General features: G+C 38.3%; 1 protein-coding gene across 4 annotated transcripts in view; it reads left to right on the forward strand.

Moving 5' to 3' along the window:
* The window catches only part of LOC127622875 (SH2 domain-containing adapter protein F-like), a 195312-nt gene that overhangs the window by 127726 nt on the left and 44082 nt on the right, over positions 1–23504 (forward strand). For 3 of the 4 annotated variants that reach the window (XM_052096995.1, XM_052096998.1, XM_052096997.1), the window contains exon 3: positions 4392–4601. In XM_052096995.1, coding sequence (XP_051952955.1) covers positions 4392–4601 — 210 coding nt within the window. Of the gene's footprint in view, positions 1–4391; positions 4602–9029; positions 9117–23504 lie in introns of all 4 variants that reach the window. The other variant, XM_052096996.1, reaches the window with a different exon arrangement.

Consider the following 23504-nt stretch of genomic DNA (forward strand, 5'->3'; position numbering starts at 1 on the left):
CACTGCAGCATTTATGTTCCGGAGGACTTGGCTGACATAGAGCAGGATTTTAAAATCTTAAGCCAGAAACATCGTATTTTCTCCCTCTTAGGGGATTAAGTTGTTTCCTTATGAGCCTGAGGTAATGGAGAGTTGAGGAAGGAGGGATGATAAAGAGGAACTCCAGACTGCTGGCATGTAATGCAAAACCTGGAGCATGTAGTTACAGATGAATAAAATGTGCCTTGAATCAAAATTTGATGTCATCAATGTCTAAGAATGAATTACTCAGATGTGCAGTATTTACCTCAAGGGCTTTTATAGAACCAGAGACAGAAAATGGGCCCTACAGCAGTTATTTTAGTGGTGCAAAGCGAAATGCCACTCTTAACTAGATTTGTATTTATTTATTTGTAAAAAAAAAAAAATATATATATATATATATATATATATATATATATATATATATATATATATATATATATATATATATATATATATATATATATATATTTTATATGGGTGCTTAGCTGTGCAACATTTGTGGTGATAATGCTATGGTATTTTGGGTAGTTGTCAGGGCTCCACTTGTTGCTAAATATACCCCTACTAGTCTAACTATTTCCCTTCTTTGGTAATGCAAGTTAATCAATGAAGTTTTGCATGCTAATGTTGTCAGAAATGTAGGAACACCAGTACACCAGTATACTATATTGTTTGTTTGTTTGTTTGTTTGTTTGTTTGTTCTGTAAGGTGTTGTGGGCATTTTTAGGTTGCTTTCACAATTGATTTGATTACTTGGACCGGACACTAATTTGTTTCCCCATCCCTTTCTGTGCCACATCTCGTCTCTTTTCACATTGTAAGACCCTAGTTTGGGTCTAAACCCAATCCAATTGTGTCATCAACCTGAGTACAAGTGGGATCTGTTTATCATTGTAACTAGGTAACAACTTAAGAAGCTTCACTGTGTTTTTAAAGGATTAATCTTTTTAAATTTACCATCAAAACTTCACACGCACAGAACAACATTTGTGTGTGTCTGCCGTGGATGCGTTAAATGTGCCAAGGTGCGAAGAATGTTTGTGTTTGTCTGCCGTGAGACTGCGGATTGGTTGCAAGTGATGTGAAGAATATGAGCTGCTCTATGAAGGTGATTTATTTGGAGACGAGGCAAGGATGAGAAATGCAATATACTATAATGATTGCGATCGGAAGCCTGCAAAGACGTGGATTACATGTCATCACAAGTGGTTCACCTGATTTTGGTATGGTTGCGTTCATATCAGCAGTTAACCGTTCTGGAGTTTACATGAACTGTACCACAGACCACCTTTTCAAGCGGACTTGTGCGAAAACAGCGCTCACACCATACAAACTAAACAAACATGGATGTCTTTCGAACCCAGGTGTGCAGTAAAAGTTCTAGTGTGAAAGCGTCCTTAGGGTATTGCTATGAGGTTACTATGGTGTTCTGAGTGTTAACTAGGTGGTTACTTACTGGTTCAAGTCAAAAGAGCCCACCCCCTAGACTTTATGGTTTTATGGCCTCTAGATATGGCTTGTGCCCCTCCTTTTAATGTAAGTCTAGGTTAACAGATATCACATAGACCCAATACATACACTGATCTGACATCCCGGGTGGCTTCAGGATGCGACCCTGGAAAGGTGAAGTCAGTGTGACGCTATTTTTTTTCCTCAATGTGTCCTCAAGTTGACACTAAATCAACAGTCTGCAGACCACCCAGCCACCCCCTCGCACATACACAACATCTGACACCTGGAGAGGAAGCCATGCGTCCGAGGTGGGTGGGCAGGCAGGCATCATAGGGCATGTGTGCATGTGTGTTGGAGAGCAGGATCTCCATTTGACCTTTGATCCTTGAACTGTTTCAGACACAACGAGTGAAAGGGCACCAACGCCTTTATGTTGGATTCAGTTCTGCTGTGTCTGGTAGTTATGGAAATGCACTCCGGCATATGGATACACCAATCTATCCAAACCACAAGAACTTTCCCCAAATGAGTGCAGGGATGCAGGGAGTGTGAAAAGGAGAGTTATATCTGCCCCAGCATGAGATGATGTAAGCCCGTTCCTATGAGTTCTTTAAACACTCCCTCTCTTCAGGCTGCCTCTGTATCTCTTGTTCACGCTGATTGGAGGTTATTTAAGCTTGTACAGCAAGGCAGCATTGCGTGTCTGTACAGGTATAAACTGCCCCATGCCTTAACCTTGCTCTGTGCCTTCCTCCCTACCACTGTTCATCACATAAATGTTTTCTTCCTATGTTCTTTTGCTCTAGTTTTCTTGCTTTTGAGGATGGTTTGCTGTTTATCTCATTGAGATGTGGAGCTGAGATAAAAAATCTATTTCAATCAAGGTCAATTTGAGATTAAAAACAAATTCAGCCATTTTGGCTTTGAGATTTATGTTTTCGCCCCTGAATTGACTTAATGTTTTTATTTTATTACATTTTTTTTTAATGATCATTTAGACCAAACTACCTTTCCCAGTTTGATTCAAAATGTTAAATGCCAGAAGTAACATACAGTAAAAAATATCAAACTTACCAAAATGGCATTTTGGCTACTTAAATTTAAACTAGAGACATTTTAACGCTCTTCTACCTCCAAAAACAAGGAGGGATCATAAAATTAGTAGATGCGCAAATTAGTAAACACATTTTCATCATGATAATCTTGCAGCCACCATGATAATCACAGTGTTGTTTTGTTTTATATCATAACTACTTATATACTTATTGATATATCAGCCTGCACTACCCCAATCATATTTTGTCCGAAACCTTATCAGGACTATCTAAGGAGTCACACTTCTCAAGACAGACTTAAATATAAAGATCTTTCTCTACCTCACTCTACTTTTCTTTCTCTTCTGCTAGCTCCATTAGTCTCTACACTTTTCTCATTATTCCGCAAGAGCTCCCTTGGGCAGAGAAGCAATTATGCAGCAGTGTGGTGTTATATTTCATTCCATGAGCATCTCTGCATTATACTATACCATTAGAACAGCTTCATGCAACCCCAGACTAAGAGAGGGGGTATGCTAATGGTTTTAGAGAGAAAGGCAGAGAGAGTCTGGGAAATTGCTATCTGTTGATCAAAGGTGCTTGGGAATGTCACTGTAATGGAATGGAATGACATTACGATTTTTGTCTTCTAAAGCAAATGGTAATGGATATGAAGGCATAAATGCAACATATGTGTTAAGATGTCCAGTGTATGCTCCTATAAATACTGTCTTTTCAGTGACCCCTGGAGGATAAGGACAGAGCTACAGTTAAAAGTTGGAACTGGCTGCAACCATCACTGTAAACCACAGAAAAAAGTTACAATGTGTTGATCATTCTTCATCTGTGTAGAATCTGTGAATGTCCTGATATATAATTCTTTTACAGATTAATTTGAGTTTGGAGGCTGTCTAGTATTCACTACACAAATTTGTTTAGTTTGAAACTCGCATACACTTTAGCATGTCTCTTTCTAGGTTGTATTCTATAAAAGCATGCTGAGCTGACCAAATTTTCCCACTGTCACCGAGCGGTCAATAAATAACTATAGTGACCTTGCTGATCACCAGCTGATCTCTAGCTTTTTTCCAGTTGATCACTGGCTGATCATTATCAATCTTCTGCTGTTCTCTGGCTGATCACTGGTAGATCTCTAGCTTTTTTCCAGTTGATCACTGGCTGATCTCTGGTTTGTTACTTGCTGATCACTATCAATCTGGTGCTGATCTCTGGCTGACCACAGGCTGAAAATATATTTATATCTGTCTGATCCCTGCATTCTCTTGCTGATTTCTTGGGAATCACTGGCTGAGCTCTTGCTGATCACTGGAAATCTCTAGCTGATCACTATCGATCTTGTGCTGATCTCTGGCTGATCACTGGCTGATCACTGGCTGATGTCTTGCTGATCACTGGCTGATGTCTGTCTGATCACTGGCCGATGTCTGGCTGATGTCAGGCTGTTCTCTTGCTGATATCTGTTGTATTCAGATGAGACTGGTTCCCTCTCAGCACAGGAGGTCTCACTATTAAACCCAATTAGCTTGTTTAGGGCTTTTAAGCATTTTTAGGCTACATTTACTAAAGCTTTTAAGCACTTAATACAAACAAAGCTTTAGTAAATGTAGCCTAAAAATGCTTAAAAGCCTAAACAAGCTAATTTGTAAATGCATTTTGTAAATGAAACTGGCTGAAACGGGTTTTCGGTTAACTTTAGACAAACAAAATTTGGATATTGAAAGGGAATTTTGGTCTTTGATGATCACTACAGTTACGCTGGTAGAATAATTAAGCAAAATACTAAGTGATGCTGTCAAGCAGTAATGGGGCTTTTAGCATTCTGTAAACACAATCATTTCTCTCTCCCCCTTTGTTTCAAAGAAATCAGAGGTGGTCGTGGTTCTAAAGATGGTCCAGTTCGGCAGCTGCCTCTATATGACACCCCGTATGAGCCAGAGGAGAATGGGGGAGAACTGGATGGAGGACGGTCTTCTCGTGAGAGCAGATTACCCCAGGACGACGAGAGGCCCCCAGAGGAGTACGACCAGCCTTGGGAGTGGAAGAAAGATCGTATATCTAAAGCCTTTGCAGGTTCGGCCCTATTATGTCTTAATATATGTGTGATATTTATTTACATGTTCCAGCGGTTTACAGTACACTGAGTGATTAAGAAATACTGAACAGCTGTTTTAATCTTATGTGTAACTTTACACAAATATAATGAGCCATGTGCCTGGTACTGTAGCAGTGGGTTGCCAGTGGTGATGGGTAATGGTGGGAGTAACTAACCTATAGTAGTGGTGCTAATAACTTAACTACATTTTTCAGTAATGTTCTATTAGCTCAGCTGTTTTCAAAACACTGTAGCTTTGCAGTAACAAGGTACTTTCTCCAATGTGTAATTGGTGTAGCTTGACAAAAGGATACATTTTTTTCAAACAGACTAATTGAATAATCATATACTCTCTAGGACTGCAACTAATGATTATTTTAATAATCGATTGATCTAACAATTATCAAATGAGAATTAACAAATAAGATATTTAGACTTGCTTTAAGAGAATGTATCTTAAAAATAAGTGTTTGTAAGTGAAATTTTTTCACTTGGTTATTCTGTGATTGCAGTAAAGACAAAATATACGTATATTCAAGATCTGTTCTCTAAAAGCAAGTCTTAATATCTTATATGCTGCTTCTCAGGTGAATGAATTTTTTTTTTTTTTATATCATTTTTAGATATTTTAAAATATTTGTATTTTTAATATTATATTCAACATTCTCAGATAACAATTTTTTTCTTCTGCAGTATAGAAAATATACATTGTTTTAAAGGAGTTTTAGATATTTATATTGGAAAATAAGCCAAAACAAAAACAAATCAAAAACTTATTTTGCTGCAGTGTATAATTTACATTTACATTCATGCATTTGGCAGATGCTTTTATCCAAAGCGACTTACAGTGCCCTTATTACAGGGACAATCCCCCCAGAGCAACCTGGAGTTAAGTGCCCTGCTCAAGGACACAATGGTGGTGGCCGTGGGGATCGAACCGACAACCTTCTGCTTACCAGTTCATTGCTTTAGCCCACTAAGCCACCACCACTCCAATAAAAAAAGTTTTACTTCCGCTCCACTCAGTCAGGTGCGAACTGCAGTGCTGCGCTCGTGCGTCATCATTCAAGTTTAATGTGATCTCATGTTACATTAAATGAGATCAAACAATTATTCGACAATTAAAATGTTTGTCGATAATCTTTCATTTTCGACATTGTCTATAACCTACACATCAAGTTTTAGCACAATATTTAGGAAAATGCTGCTGTTAATCAGTCAGCTCAGTTAATAATTTTATATGTACCGTCACAGCCAGTTACGTTAAAAGCTTCGACACCGGCTGCACTGGTCAAGCACCTGTAATTTATATTTGCTCTAACAGTTACTCATACAGTATTTTAAACAGTGGTGTTTTCTCGGGGTCAGCAAAGCCTTCTCTGCTGGCATAACATACCTAATAAATAAATAAATAAATAATAAATATTTTTTCATCCTTTCATTCTCATTGACCTTTTTGCTTATGTATTTTCAGTCGCTATCCACTCCTAATTAAACTACAAACGAATAGCAAAAAACTAAAAATGTATCCAATCAGAATTTATTCCTCGATGCTTACAAGCAAAGTGTGACAACTGTTTCACAAATGTTATGCCCGAAGCCATGCTCCTTAGCTGAAGTACCGCGTGAGTCGGAGCTCCACCCCGTCAAGCCTTCAGAATTTCCACAGAATCCCTCAACACTGCAGTGAATAGACATCTAAAGACAGATTGTCTGATTCATTAGCCAATCAGATTGATTTATTTGTTCTTGTTGGTGTGGTCTTTAGGATATGTCCCAGTCCAGGCCTTCTAGCTTGCCTTGAGTGATGCAATCGCGCTTTAAGTAATGTATGTAATTTGAAAGCGAAGAGCGCAAGATCTTGTTGAGAGTCGGCTGTAATCATTGCTTTTAAGAAAGAGATCCTTATGGATTTAAAAACCTAAGATGTTCTGTATGATCGTGCAATTTATTAATTAAACAAGAAAGGAGGACTGATTTTCACTTCAAGCAAATTGGTAAGTGCTTTTTGCATTGTTAAAGCAACATCAGGAGTTTTCTATGTGTAAATTAGGCTGCTTGAGCATTCAGTGTCGGATCAAGTTTTGAAAAGTAACCGTGTACGAGGAAAATGAATTTATAGCAAACTAAATTTAAATCACAAATATTATTAGAGAGCCTTTCTTGGTATTAGACCTTCTTGGTTCTGGCTTTCGTGGTGGACGTGTTTTTAAAATGTCAATTGGTATTATTAGTTGACTGCCATGTAATGTGTGATACAGCATACAGCATCTGATTCATTAATGCATGAATAACACTGAAGGGCTAGTCTTAAAATGCATGGGCGTGGCTGCTTTTAAAACACAAAATAATTGTAATTATATATACATACATCCAACTCGTCACCAAAGTACCATGATAAATAGTTTACAGCTTTTATTTGCACAGTCAATGCATCAAACGCAACCTTCCTCCGATGCATGCTGAAATGTTTGTTTACAATAGTAGCAGTTGTCATTCATCAAACAAACAGCTATTCGGAGTCTTTTCAAGCACATAATATGTTTATTTTATGTAAAAAAAACAGCCAAATGTCACCACGATAACTTTTCACAGCTTATTTATGCAGAGCCATCAAATCTAAACACAATTTTCCCATGCATGCAGCCACGTCTGCTTAGGTGCAGATGCGGTTTTCATCCACACAAACAGCAACTCAAACATTCTTTTCAGGCATATAATAATTTGTTTTCTGAAACAGTGAGCCAAACTATCACAAAGCACCATGATAACAGTTTAAAACTATGTTGGTGTGGCTATCCTTATTAGGACTCCTCTTAGACATAATGATTTTTATACTGTACAAACTATAGATTCTATCCACTATCCCTTCCCCTAATCCTAACCCTAACAAAAAAAACTTTCTGCATTTTTTTTTTAAAGCATTTTGAATTATGGCGACACTAGAAATGTCCTCATAAGCCAAATTTATAGAATAATTCCCTTGTAATTACTAGTTTGTAACCTAAACAATCGTCCTCGTAAACCACCCAAAAACACACACACACACACACAACAAACACACACACACACACACAATGTCTGAGATGTCAAAGAGTGCATAGGCAAACCAGACTGCTGATATTATTTATTCATTAGTTTTTTTTGTATAGCTATATATATATAAACATGTTTATTATATTATATACAGTATTTTAATTTTTTAATGACAAAAAATACAACATTTATATAAAATACAAATAATGCTCATCTACACACTGCACACCTCTACTGGCTGTGCAGTGTCAGATGCAAAAATAACTCACTCCAGGGGACACTACAGGGGAATTAAGACCCTACTCATGAAAAGGTTAATATTCAACTAATTTACGTGAAATACAGTGATTACTAGATTATTAGTGTAAATTCTTTACAAAGTTTAATGCTGCAAACTCATTTAGATTGTAATTTTGTGGCAGGTAAATAAAGCTTGGATTTGAGGGAAAAAAAAAGCTACTTTTAACCAATAACTTTTTAAAGGGTAGCTTGATTGCAGTTTAACTACTATAAATTATAAGTAGCTTGTTGATTGGCAAACTACAGTTTCAATCATGGCTTTCCTAACACTGGTGATGGGGTCGCACTTTAATAAATAATTGCTGAAGCATTTCCCATGCAACAAACTTTTTTAATGAGTAAATAATCTCATTTTAAATTGGACACTTTAGATGACCTCATTATTTACAATATCCACCTGTTCAAGGGGAATGCTGGGATTTTTTGTTGTTGTTTTTTTTGCGAAGCATTTCTCTCTGAATGCTAACAACAGGTCATTTTAGGACTTTAGGAACAGCTTGTTTCCAGTTCCTAACTCTCCGGGTGGCCTACTTTTGGCTGTAAACGGACATCCTGTTTGTGAATGTGTGTGTGTGTGTGTGTGTTGGAATGCTTTCTCTTTCCTACCTGCAAATATATATGGAGGTGTCAACAGAGAGAATTGCCTGTGTTTTGTCACTTTGCAGGGTGAGTGTAGGTTCCGCAGGTGTCATTATTCTCTTTTTGTGTGTGTGTGTGTGTGTGTGTGTGTGTGTGTGTGTGTGTGTGTGTGTGTGTGTGTGTGTGTGTGTGTGTGTGTGTGTGTGTGTGTGTGTGTGTGTCAGTCAGCCTTTGCTGAAAGTTAACTTGGTGTGGCACAAGAGCTCCTGGCTAACTCAGGCATAACTCAACATGGCTTTTCAAAAATTTTTGTTTTTTTCTGTTTTTGGTAGAAAATATAAAAAATGTACCTGATAGATCTTTGCATTTATTTTGCATCAGTACATGGCAATTTTAAGTTATGTTTTGTTCTGGAGTTTTGAGTACATGGAAGGTGTTTCCTTTTTTCCTTTTCCTATTTTGCTTCCCCCCACCCCACCCCCCCGAAACAGCGCTGCTTTGTTATGACTGCATTAGTCATGAGGACTCAGCCAGAGGAGCAACCAGAGGAGATGCCAACATCTCTAGATCCCCCAAAGGTACTGCGGCAGAAGGGCTGGTTCTCTTCCTCTCTTGCTCTTTTATCAATGCTTTCATTTATGAATGTATTAGCTTCATAGCAGTGCATTTCTTTTCCAGCTTACAGTACATATTTTGTTTTGTTTTCTTTGGAAATAAAGATAGTAATGCCCCAGGCTAAAAACATTGGTTAAACCATTGTTGCTCTGGTGGGCTGGTCAGGATGCTCATACAAACAGAGCAATATATTGTGGCACCAGAGTGTTTACCTTTTTGGGGAAATCAACCTACTAATGGCTTACTTTGCATATTAAACCAGGGTATGAGGAGTACTATTTGAAAATGTGAAAATTAACAAAATTCATCACTTGAGCTTTAAAGTAATATTCCAGGTTAAACACAAATTAAGCTTTATCAGCATCATCTGTGACAGGCTGTCACTAATCAGCCAACCTAGCAAGGTTTTGCAAGGGCTGGAAGTGCCAAGTTATTGTGCATGAAGCACAGCGAACAGGAGCAAATCTGCATCGGTTAAGAATCCAATCAGGTTATACTCAACCGTGCTGATAGCAGCGGTTAATCAATATCAGCTTTTCAATTGCGAATACACGTACCGATATGTAAAGAGCACAGTGGCTCATGGCTAATTTAATGACAGCAAGTTAAAGCACAAAATTACTTAAATAAAATGGAAACATATTTGTACAGGTATTATCTATATACAAGACTCTTTTGGAACTGACTCAAAGGGGAACAACTTATTTTACTGGCCAAGCGGACAAATCTAAAAATGAGCAAATATTGTTAAAATACAGTATATATCGGTCTATCACAAATTGGTACAGCTTAAGTTGTATTTTAATTGAAAGAATATTCCTCAAAGGGATTTTCCAGGTTCAATACAAGTTAAGCTTAATCATCAGCACTTGTTGAATAATGTTGATTGTGTCGAAAAATAATTTTGACTTCTCCCTCCTTTTCTTTAAAAAATGGCAAAATTTGAGGAAATAGTGAGGCACTTAAAATGGAAGTGAATGAGTCAAATGTTGGATGGTTTAAAGGCAGAAATGTGAAGCTTATAATTTAAGCATGCAGTTACATTGATTCCTCTGTTAAAATGAGTGTGTTATTTGATCTGTAATATGTAAAAAAAAAAAAGAGAGAATGGGTTTGGTCACACAAGCTTCTCCCACTATAATCCATTCATTTTGATGGTATGTCACAGACGCTAAGTCCTGCGTTGATGGGCGAGTGGCGATGGGTGCAGGTGGAGGATACCACTGGGAGCACTTAGTCACAGACCTGCATGTTGGCGACCTGGGTGTGCCAGTCGTTTGATGCTGACCTGGAATGACAGCACCATCCGTATCCTGCCCAGGAGACAGAACAGACCTTTTTAGGGACAGCGCTGCTCTCTTCCACAGAAGAAGGGGATAGAAAAGGTTCCTCAAACACGCTCGTTCCACTCACTCTGCTGGTGCACCGCAACCAGCTCATTATCCAATTCTGCAGTCGGCGTAAGGTACAAAAGATAAAGATTAAACTGCATCTTTCCTCTTGGAATGTACGCTAACTTTTGGACCCTGCTGATCGTCACAAATGGATAACTGCAATCATTGCCCATTAATTGGCGAGATACATAATAGACATTGCTGCCCTCAGTGAGACGAGAATTTCTGGAGAAACCAAACTCACAGAAGTCAACGCCAGCTATACATTCTTCCGCATTGGGCAGGCTGTAGGTCGGTACAGGCCGTGGTACTATGGACATGGTGTTTACCATTAGGCAGATTCAATAGAAGTGCAGAGAACAACACCATGATCTTTATATGATCTTTCTTGACCTCACGAAAGACTTTGACTGAGTTTCTCGCACCAGGGATGCCCAGAGAAATTCGTTAACATCGTCCGTTCATTTCATGATGGCATGCTTGGTCAGGTGCTGGATGATGGTGAGCTGTCTGACCCATTTGACATCTCCCAACTGTTATTCAGCATCTTCTTTTCCATGATGCTGTCTGTGGCTTTTAAGGACTACGACATGGGCATTCCAATCCAGTTCCGTACAGATGGTGGTGTCTTCAATTTATGCAGGCTTCAGGCTCACACAAAGATATATTCCGCAATTCTGCGTGACCTCTTGTATGAAGATGACTGTGCACTGATGCCGCATACCCTTACCGAAGCTCAGTCACTATTAGATCATTTCAGAACTGTAGCTTCTTGGTTTAGGCTCTCTGTCAGTCTAAAGAAGACAGAAGTAATGCTTTAAGTGGTGAACAATTTAAACTCCAACCCTCCGGTAATTACTGCTAGCATTCTCGCAGCTGATGTGACAGCAGACTCCGACATCAGTACCCGCATCGCAAAAGCTAGTGTTGCCTTCGGTTGACTGTCCAAGAGAATATGGGATGAACACTGCATCTGGGTGGACACAAAGTTGACAGTATATAAGGCAGTCATCCTCACAGTTCTGTTGTATAGATCAGCGTATTGGAGCATTTATCGCCAGCAGATTACCAAACATGATCAGTTCCATATTCATTTTCTCCATCGTATTGTACATGTCAAATGGCAGGATAAAGTCCCAAATACTTAGGTACTCCAGACCTGATGTATCAGTGGTATTGAGGCCTCACTGCTCAGTTTCACTGGTCTGGACATGTTGTACACATGGCAGATTTACACATACCGAAGCAGGTTTTCTATGGCCAGCTCCAGAGCGGCATGCGCTCTCAAGGAGGGCAACTCAAATGTTACAAGGACGGCCTCAAAGCCAATTTGAAACAATGCAATCTGGACCTAAATGACCTTGAAGAGATTGTCGCAGACAGGACATCATGGCGAGCACAGAGCACAGAGCCATTGCTCAATACCTAAAAATATCCGGAACAAAAAACAGGAGTGTACCTGTGGATGTATTTTAAGGCCTACCTTCAAATGCAGTGCCTCTTTGCTTGACATCATGGGGAAATCAAAATAAATTACCAAGACCTCAGAAAAAACATTGTGGACCCCCACAAGTCTGGTTCATCCTTGGGAGCAATTTCCAAACACCTAAAGGTACCACGTTCATCTGTACAAACAACACCATGGGACCAAGCAGCCATCATACTGCTCAGGAAGTAGAAAAATTCTGTCTCCTAGAGCTGAACATAGTTTGGTGCAAAAAGTGCGAATCAATCACAGAACAAAAGCAAATGTTCTTGTGAAGATGCTGGAGGAAACAGGTAGACAAGTATCTATATGCACAGTAAAACAAGTCCTATAATGACATAACCTGAAAGGCTGCTCAGCAAGAAAGAATCCACTGCTCCTAAACTACCATAAAAAGCCATACTACAGTTTGCAAGTGCACATAGGGAGAAAGGTCTTTCTTTTTGGAGAAATGTCCTCTGGTTTAATTAAACAAAACTGTTTGGCAATAATGACCATCGTTATGTTTAGAGGAAAAGGGTGAGGCTTGCAAGCCGAAGAACACCATCCCAAACGTGAAGCATGGGGGTGGCAGTATCATATTGTGGGGGTGCTTTGCTTCAGGAGGGACTGGTGCACCACAAAACAGATGGCATCATGAGGAAGGAATATTATGTGGATATATGGAAGCAACATCTCAAGACATCAGCCAGCAAAGCTTGGTCTCAAATTGGTCTTCCAAATGTACAATGACCCCAGGCATACCTCCAAAGTTGTGGCACAATGGTTTGAGGACAACAAAGTCAAGGTATTGGAGTGGCCATCACAAAGCCCTGACCTCAACCGAAAATGTGTGGGCAGAACTGAAAAAGTGTGTGCGAGCAAGGAGGCATACAAACCTGACTCAGTTACACCAGTTCTGTCTGGAGGAATGGGCCACAATTCCAATAACTTATTGTGAGCAGCTTGTGGATGGCTACCCAAAACATTTGACCCAAGTTAAACAACGTTGTTTAACAGTAACGATGCAGCAATGCTACTAAATACTAACAAAGTGTATGTAAACTTCTTACCAACTGGGAATGTTGTGAAAGCCGAAATAAATTATTATCTCTACTCTTATCCTGACATTTCACATTCTTAAAATAAAGTAGTGATCCTAACTGACCGTTTTCCACATTTAAATGTCAGGACTTTAAACTTTAGGAGTTTAAATGTATTTGGCTAATGTAGCTATGTAGTAAACTTCTGACTTTAACTGTAATCACCATACTTTGTTAATTAATTTTACAATGAGGAACACAGCAGATATTTCCTATTTTGAGAAGATATTAAAGTGCTTCGTTGTCAATCAGACAGACACATCTTTGAAAGCCTTTATTATTTCTTACATGTCCTAACTGTTTGATGTCTTATTCCCTTCACCAATGCACTAGTTTAAGCCTGTTTTGATGCTTTGTGTCTGTTAGGAAACCGATAATTCAGAAGTAAATACTTTGCAGAAAACCCTTGAGAGCTTGACTCAGTGGCATGCATATAGAATCGAGACTCAAGCCCTGATTTCCAGAGGTCGAAAGGTCATTTTTAGGCCACACTGTGGGCTTTAACACTCATTAGGGTCTTTCTATAAATTATATAAAGTTTTATCATCAGTTGGGCATACAGCGCTTAAGGGAGAGGATCTTACCCTCCACGGATTTTGGATGAATCTGGGTCACTGTCTTCTGAAGAGTTTTACATTGTATTTGCATTTTGGTAGTTCTCATTATTGCATGAATAATGTAATATTCATCATTCATATTTCTAGTCCTTCATGTCCTGCCATTTTTGCATACTAGAATTCACCTTATTTACATACTAAGTTCGTCTGTCAGCTTGTTAATGCAAATACTTGATTAGGATAAAAACACTTGGTTGCAAAACTGAGGTAACTGCCAAGACCAAGCAGGGAAAATATTGCACTTAGCATAAATAAGTGTTTTAGTTATAACTGAATATTGCGGTTCATATACATTGTATTTCATCAATCTACATTCAGACTAATGAAATGCACAACATTAAAATCACTGTCGCGTGCTACAGTGGATTTGATTAGCTGCAATGCGTATAGTTTGTGCTGTTTATTTACCGCTGGGTTAATCTGCTTTCACTGTGCTGTGTGTGTGGTTTATATTCACTCAAGGATTTATCAATGAGCCGTTTTCAGTTGGATGCAGATATGTGCAAGTGTAGGTCACCGCAGGTTTATGCACTTCTATGTCACCTAATTAGTCATCTGGTTATCTCACCTCTCTTCTCTCTCTCTCACACACACACACACACACACACACACACACACACACATCTGCACACCAGATATAGACGTAGGGTGATTGATGAGCTAAGTATTAATGCGAGGGCACATTAAAGAAAAGTGTGGCACGTGTTTGTCTATAAAGATAAATCCACAGGTTCAAACAAAAATGCACACATCAATAAAGCTCCTTTCCCTTTCAGAGCGTGCCACTTTACATACTGTAGTTTGACACTTTGCAGGGAAAAATTAGAACTTTAGAAAAAAAAAATGCAAAAGCAAAATGCTGGCCAATATGGCACCTGCAAACTTCCTTTAAACCATTTTGAATTTAGGCTTAAAGAGTGCAAATATTTTTGGCGTTACTGTGGTTATGTTAAATAAAATCTCTCAAATGGTTACATTCAATCTGCAGCTCTAAAATTTTCTACATATGTAGAAAAGATAAACAGAGGTTCCACTAAAGAGTAAAGTAAACTTGCAAGGGTTGTTCACTAAAACACATCACAACATATGCAGAATTGTTTAAATAAGAAATTACTAAATATAGGCTTAGTATAGCCTGATCACAATCAGGTATCTGCCGATCATTCATAAAATGACAGACCTGATCCATCTCTGGTTTTGAATCATTCTGAAAATTCTGCATCTTGAACACATCCTTGATGTGTGATTAATGGAAAGGTCACAGTGTTTAGAGGTTCATGGCGTTATTTAGTCATAGATTGTTGTCTCTCAAACAGTCCTAGGTGTCAGATGCTTCCCTCTGTTCATCAGAAGGGTTTTTAATCTTATGTCTCTGCTTTGGTGTGATAAAAGACTTCTGTCACACACACACACACACACACACACACACACACACACACACACACACACACACACACACAACAGATCTCATGGTGCTTTCATAGGGCTTAAAGTTGCCACTTCAGAGGCAGAGATGCCATTGGGCTTATCTTCACACACCCACACAGACACATGCATATGTTTTCATGACCCCAGTGCTGCCCCATACCCATTACAGTCAAAAAGCACACACATACACACTAGATACAGACAATACTTAAACAATTCACACCTCAACTCGCTGAGAGCATTCAGACCAAGTTATATCCACACATTTGCGGTTTTACCAACCGATCATCTGGTCAATTAGATATGACAATAGTCAATGCGTTGAATTGCGATTAGTTGTGGATTTCGTGACTTCAGTTGCGCTTATACCATACATGACGACAGCAGGAGGAAAATTCATCCACAATCTGCAATATTACTAAAGTAAACTATAATGGCCAAACAAATTTGGAAATACGCTGACAGTGAAGTAAACACGGAGCATTAGCACATTATAAACCAAACTGGCTTTCAATCTGGACATCTGAGATGTTCTGAGTTCATCTTGTTCACATATTGTAAAAGCCAATTTTTTTTGCAAACCACCCTGAAACTAATCACATGTCGGCCAGAAGGTGACCAAAACTATAAGCAGATGTAACATGACTTTGCAAGCGCAAGCATGAATCTGTCAGTGGAGAAACAAGCACCTTAGTTTCTCTACTGCGTGGTCATTTTGCCACTTCTCATACTCTCCAATAACATTGCATTGCCAAAATGCAATGTCTATCAAAAACTATCGATGCTGCATGGTGAAAGTTGAGTCATTTACAAAATTCAATTATTGACCTGCCTACTAATTTTTGGACAACTAACCAGGAAACAAGCCAAAAAACAGTGAACTAGTAAGTTAGTTCTGCTACTAGTCAATGTGTTGAATCTGTGCCAACTAGTTGTGGATCACATGCAGGGCCGCATTAAGGCACTCCGAGGCCCCAGGGCTCACTTCTTTGCTTGGCCTTGCCAGTCGTCGGACGTTGGGTCCACCCTGGGAGTTTAAGTCCAGGTAAGCCAGTATGTTAATGCAGCCCTGATCACATGATTTAATTTGTACTTGTTCCACATGGTGAGAGCATAAGAGCAAATCCACAAACTGTGTCCTATGTAATTGCGTGCAAAAAATATTCAAAGAAATGCAAATATATTTGGAATTACGGTAAAGTGTAAATCAAGTGAAAGTGAATATGGTTTCAAATATTTTTATTTTGTATGTCAAAATGACTGACATCAATTGGAATTATTATCAATGTTTTTAAAATGTGGAAAACAGTGGAAGACAATAATAATAACACAACCTCTGTTACATTTACACAAGGTAAACATTGACCTGCCAAGCAATCGACCATTTGGCCACTATTCTGAGGTGCGTTTCTCATAAGCATTGTTAGCCAATTGTGGTTCCAAGTTCCATCATTACCAACATAGTCATTTTTTACTGTGTAGCACGATTTAGTGTTTCACAAAACCATATTCCAAATGAACATTCACGTACAGCATCACAAAGTATCATACAAACTATTAGCAATCATCTTTGATTAGAAGCATTGTTTCTTGGTTTCTTGTTAGTTGTCCATGTGGACATCATTAGACTTCACTGATGTTTCTTTATCTTTCATTTTTTATTTACTGGGTATAAAAAAGTTAAGAGAAAGTGCTTTATCACACATGGTTTCTGTTGGAGAACACAGATTTTATGTGTAAATGTTAATGCATAAGGGCCCCTTATATGTTTTTGCATGTGTGCATGTGCTCAAGTGCGTTGGGGGAACACCAAAGTCTCATGTTGAGGGAATTATTACACAATACTTAGTGCATGCAACTTTCGTTTCTTCAGCTTTCACGCATTAAACAGCTTACTGGTGTACGTTTAAATGAGCTATTATAATTTGATATCCACAGAAGCTATTACTCCACCCCCTGCGTAACAGCATTAACGATAACTCTATATTAAGTCTGTTACCAACAAAGTGGTTTGAACGATGGATGTGTGACAGAGTTACTATGGCTTTGGGAACCAGCCATGCTAGGTTGTTAATATCTCCAATGATGCATTGTACTGAGGTGGTTAAGGAGTTAGTAAACATTAGTAGTCATGCAAGACCTACGTACCAAGACCTTTAACAGAACTAGCATTTCACAGAGTCTCATTTAGCTTGTGAATCCAGTGTGACTGGCTTCTTTATTTGGAAACCTTGGCAGACAGTTTCCAGAAGAGGTGTAGTCTATTGAGGAGGTTATTGAGTCAGTGCAACATCTATTCAAATGGCCGATGCTATTTTTGAGACCTCTTAGGATTGCCAGGAGAACGATTGTAGGCCAGCAATGCATATTTCCAGATGCAGTGAATTGACCAGGGTTTCCAAATACTATTATCACTAACTTTGTCACTCATATCAGCCCTACAAATCAGCTTTTCCTTACTTCAGTATATCAAGCCCTACAAGTGTAATATTTTGTGTCCTATCATACAGTCTTTTTGGATAATTCACACTGCTACAGAATGCACATCTTAATCTTCCCTACAGCTTGATCATGTCTAAACTGGGTTTTTTTTCTTCTTCTTGATCTCTTAATTAGTTCTCCGTCAAGCATAAATGGAAGTGTGAAAGTGAATCTATTCATTTAGCTGTTTACAGCAGCCTAGCTCTAAATTAACCAATCGCTCGGCAGCTCAGCTGAAAGATTGCGTAAAATCAGAATTCTGGAACATGAGATAAAACCCTGCCTGCCTGAGTGACTTCAGCCCAAGGGAATTCTTGGAAATTTAGGCATTTTTTATTTATTTATTTTTTGCAGAATGTTCCCCTAAATTTGTTTCTGGCTGGTTCAAGGAAAGGACAAGGAATAGACACACTGCGTAGTGCTAACTCATCAACTGTGCCAGATTGGGTAGCTCAGCCAAAGTTCAAAGCTGTCAGTGTGTGAGTGTGTGAGTGTGGGTGTGTATCTCTGTCATTGTGAATTAATATTAATCTTGTGCTTGCAATATTGGAGCAGTTTTCCCATTTTTATTAAATTGGCTATTATTTGTGACTGTGAGATTGTATTTTGGTCAAATTTTGCTATAAGAGAGTGCAAAATTGGTGTTGTAATGGGTTTTATTGTGTCTTAGCAAACTTGGCATAAAATAAATTCTTGTTGACACTACATCTAAGCTAAATGATGCTCCAGAGTCTGCATGATGCCGTTGTTCTAACTTCTTGCATCATTAATAACTGGGACCTGCAGATTAGCATCATATTTATGTGTTTCTGCAACAGCCAGTTACAAACTGACCGATTCAAATCGCTGACTTCAGGCTCCACTGGTCAAGTGTCTGCTATTTATATTAGCTCAAGCAGTTACTCATACAGTCTTTTAAACCACAGAATAAGTTTATTTTAAATACATACATCCAACTTGTCACCAAAGTACCACGATAAAAAGTTTACAGCTCTTATATGCACTGTCAATACATCAAACACTACCTTCCTCCGATGCGTGCTGCCATTTGTGTACATTATTAGCGGTTGTCATTCGTCAAAAAAGCAGCTACTCAAAGAGTCTGTTGAAGCACATAATATGTTTATTTTATGTAACAAAACAGCCTAATTGTCACCAAAGTACTGGAATAAGAGTTCACAGCTTGTATATGCAGAGCCATCATATCCAAATGTGCAATTTACCCATGCACGCAGCTACGTCCACTTATTAGGTGTAGATGCCATTTTCATTCACAAAAACAGTAACACAGTCAGGCATATAATATGTTTGCTTTCCGCCAAACTATCACAAAATCACAACAATAACAGTTTAAACTCGTACTCACAGTGAAAACATGCTGATCAAGCGCGATTATCCGAACATGCAGCCAAGTCTGTTTACATTAATTGTTGTCTCTCTCTCTTTCTCTCTCTCTCTCACACACACACACACACACACACACACACACACACACACACTCTCTCTCTCTCTTACACACACACACACACACACACACACACACACAATATCTGAGATGTCAAAGTGCATAGACTGCAGATATTATTTGTTAATTTGTTTTTACATCTATAAAAATTATTAAATAAAACAAAAACTGTACAGCTGACATAACCCATTTGTTCACATGTTTACTATATGAGGTATTTTCTTTAATATGACAAGAAATCAAAAGTTACAATAAAAAAAACTAATAAATACTCGTCTACGCTCTGCCACCCTCTACCAACAAAAATAACTCATTCCAGGGGGGCGCTGCAGATGAAATTAGACCCTTCTCATGAAAAGGTTGACACAGCAAGGGAAATAACACATTTGTTAAATTTAAAGCGGAGGCTGTTTCAGCTAAAATGAGGACAAAAAAAGGACAAGCTTTATTGCTTAAAATTCAGTTAATGTGTATTAATAACATTCTGTACACTTATAGAAACAGAAGCAATATTTAGCCAGTGCAATTTCTATCTCTGTAGCATTGAATGGGCTTCATTCAAGATGTCAATCCATAAAAATACATGCTTGTAACTGAAAATACATTATGTAGGCTTTATGAATGATACGTATATTGTACAAAGTAGATCATCCAGTGATGGCTAGAGTAAATAATCAATGTTCTTCTATAATAATTTGGGTAGATTTGAAACTAGGCCAGTTGCACTCCGTGGCATGTCAGAAATTTGAGCAGCCTCTGGGGTCATAACTGGGCGACGGTGACAGACGTAGCCTAGTGGGCTGCGCTCATGACATGTGGTGCTGATGCATCATGGGTAACACGAGTTCGAGTCCCAGCCTGTGAGGTCCTTTCCCAATCGTATTCACACTCTTTTCCCTCTCATTTCCTGTCATGCGCCATGCCCCCCCTCAAATCTTTACATTGACAGTTGTCAGTTTGGATGCAGCATCATGTAAACTTTTTCTGTTTTTCTGTTTCTATTCAGAAGCCATGGCACAAGAATTGGAGTTAGCCATAATACATTTCAAGATCTAACGTTTCCAATAACAGAATGGGTTAATGAGCACTATTAAGCTGGTCATGTGATCTCAGCATGTCAGCCCCGTGTTAAGTAAAACCACGGGAATACTCAAAATAAGGTTGTATTCGTTAATATTATTTGATTAAATTAGTTAATGTGAACTAACAATGAACAATGCTTTTACAGCAATTATTAATCTTGTTTAATGTGAAATGTAACATTAAATAATAAATGTTGGATGCTTTAACATAAGTCAGTGCATTATTAATTAACATGAACTAACAGTAAACAATTGTAATATATAAAATATAATATAATAAAAAAAATGATATTGTTCATTGTTAGTTCATGGTAACTAATGCATTTACTAATGGTTACCAACAGTACCTTATTGTAAAGTGTTACAAACCTGCTTTTACTAGGCTGATATGAGTTAGCCTCATGTGAGCATTATTTTTTTTTTCATTACAAAAAGTACTATCAATTTTGTTTTAAATAAAACTTTTTTAAAAGATAAATAAATACTACACCTTTAAAAAAAACATGAAAACATGCAACATCTGTTGCTACCTGGTCTCATTACACTTTTTATTCACACTACCTCCCGAGATTTGGTATGGGTTTGCTCTAAAGAGGTCTGTGTTCATTTTGAGCTTTCACACATAAACCAAAGTTATTGTTACAAAACATCACCTTGTACTCCAAATCTCATGTTTACCAAAAAGAGTCATTTGGCATCAGGGATTCTGCCAAGGCTGTAATTCTGCACTAATCCCCACAATATGTTGAATTACCACAAGGCCAAGTGCTGCTCAGAAGAACCCCTCTGTCGGCAGAATATATCAGCAACTTTTTGACTCAATGCAAGAACAGTTTGAGTGACTGCCTCTTAAGTAAGCTCACCTTCAATGTGGAGGAGCTGATATACACAGTACATCTTATCTGTGTGTCAGCTAATATGTGTGACCTCTGTGAATTTACTTCTCTGCCATTCTACAGGGACAAGAGTCAAAGCTCCCCTCTCCCAAAACAATTACACGCTAATCTGCGGCACCGAATGAGAATTAGCTCTTTAATCAGGATGCCTGCAGGCCTCTGCTTCACCCTACCGTGGAGGAAGTTATTATATTAGCTGTCAAAGAGGCTGACCCCACTCTCACTTGCTAGATCGAGTCCATAATAGTGGCTCTGTCAACTGAAATCAAATCTCTCTACTGTTGAGGTGGTCGTTCTCAGAAGAGTGTGATTCTAAAATGCTGCCAGTCTTGTTCTAGATTATGTAGCTGTATTTACGAAATATTCCAATGGTTTTCTCAGAAAAGTTCTAGGTGATGTATAGCCCCATTCTTTAACATAGATCAGTGGTTTACAACTGGTGGGTCATGACCCATACATGGATAGCAGGTCTAATCTGATAGGATAACGGACTGCGGGGAAAAAGAACGCTGCTTACAAAAAAAAATTGCATAAAACTTGCAACTTACTATAAAAGTATATCATGATATCATATACCATGCATAGTTAGGATAGCAAAATTAAAAAGGCTTTAGAAATTAACAAAAGGCTATTCGTCCAGTTAAACAACAGTATTTTGGCGTAAATTCAAAGTCTCTAGTTAAATGAGTCCAATTTCAACATGGACAGGTTGCATGGCATGCCCTTATTCTCGAAAACCATGAACAAAACTACACAAGGTAGAAGTAAACACAACCCAGACTACATTTAAGATGAGTTCATTTGCAATAAGGATAAACGTTGTTTAACCATGTGTATTATTGGCTGCATAATTACATTGTTATTTATTATTAAATTAATATTTTAAAATTTCTGTGTTTGATTTTATAGACATTTTATTTACTTAAAAAAAAAAACCTGAAATAATAACAATAAACTATTTGAGTTTCACCAATTAATATTCTCTGGAAAATCTCAGTCATGAATCAAAACCTGTTGAGAACTGCTGACGTAGACCACAGTACTGCTTAAATAGTTCCCCTCTGGAATCAAGGACGAATTCAAAACCAAGTGTTTGAGCACACCGGAGGAGTTTGTTTATCAGCTCGTAAAGTGCACTGCGGCCTGACAGGGCAGTCAACAAACTGGCAGCTTTATTTTGGATGCAGTGGCAGTTTAGGTCATTCGCTTGTCAAGTACTGAAAGCAGGTAATGCCAAATGAATCACAAATGAACTTTAGCCTGCTTTGATTTTCACTAGTTCTGCTCGGAGTGTAAAGGAGACCCGTGTTTGTATCAAACCTTCCTCTGGGAGAACTTTTGTTTGTGTCTTGTTTTTGTTTTGGATTGTGTCCTGCCAAACTCCGTTTCTGTCAGAATTCTGACAGGGAAAAGCAAAATAAAGGGATTTGTTCCATGTTTCATTAATGAAGAGACACAGCTTAGGGCTTAGGTGACAAGCAACATCTAATTTCTTCTACGCTGAACTCTCAGTGCCCCTGCTGTCACTCCATCGTGTGCTATTTAAAAAAATAATAATTAGCTAGTTCAGCAAAAATGTATCTGTTTACTGATTTTTGGAAAGAGTCAAGATACAAAGAAGGACCAATTAACTACATTTGCTGAAGAATTACAGTAATGCATCACACACAGCGGTATCCAGGTCAAATTGGATGTATAGGATTGGATGCTGAGTGTTTGCATCCCATTGGTTAGCAGGAATGGATGTTTCATAATAATCTAGACTAGAAATTCTTCATGAAGGAGAGAATGTGTCCCTATTTTGTGTACTGTACACTAACAAAAAAGTATCAACAAGTACCATGGTGCAACTGCATTTTTGAACATGTTTCAGGGTAATACAGTATCTACACTTCGAAATACTTTGAAGTACCATTTAAGTGCAATCATTCAGCACCATGGTTACTATCATATGCCATCACTGTACATCACATCAACTGGCATAAACCCTATAGATAGTAACTTTGTCTTCACTGTTGGTCACGGTGCTAATGTTTCTGCCACTAGCTTTACTCTGTTGAGGAGGAGATTGTTCCTTATTGCTCTTTTTGTTGTCATTCTGTTCTTGTACCGTTTCTGTTGTGTGTTTTTAAAAAATCGATTTGGTATGACTGAGTTTCTTTCCTTGGGCTTTATTTATCAAGTTTTGGTTTGTGAATATGAATGACAACTGGCTAAGGGGTCTCTTGGTAGGTTAGGGATTTGTGATGAAGGGTCTGACTGTAGCTGTGGCTCTTTTGTCGACTAATTACCCACTATTGCCCACTACTTGATGACCCTACTCAACAAATATAAGCCAAAGGGTCCAAAACTGGCTTGGCATGCATTGTTTTAAGTTTATTTATGTACTGCACACAAATTTGACTGTATTTTTACAATTT

This window comes from Xyrauchen texanus, chromosome 29 (assembly GCF_025860055.1).
Source record: "Xyrauchen texanus isolate HMW12.3.18 chromosome 29, RBS_HiC_50CHRs, whole genome shotgun sequence".
NCBI classification, from domain to species: domain Eukaryota; kingdom Metazoa; phylum Chordata; class Actinopteri; order Cypriniformes; family Catostomidae; genus Xyrauchen; species Xyrauchen texanus.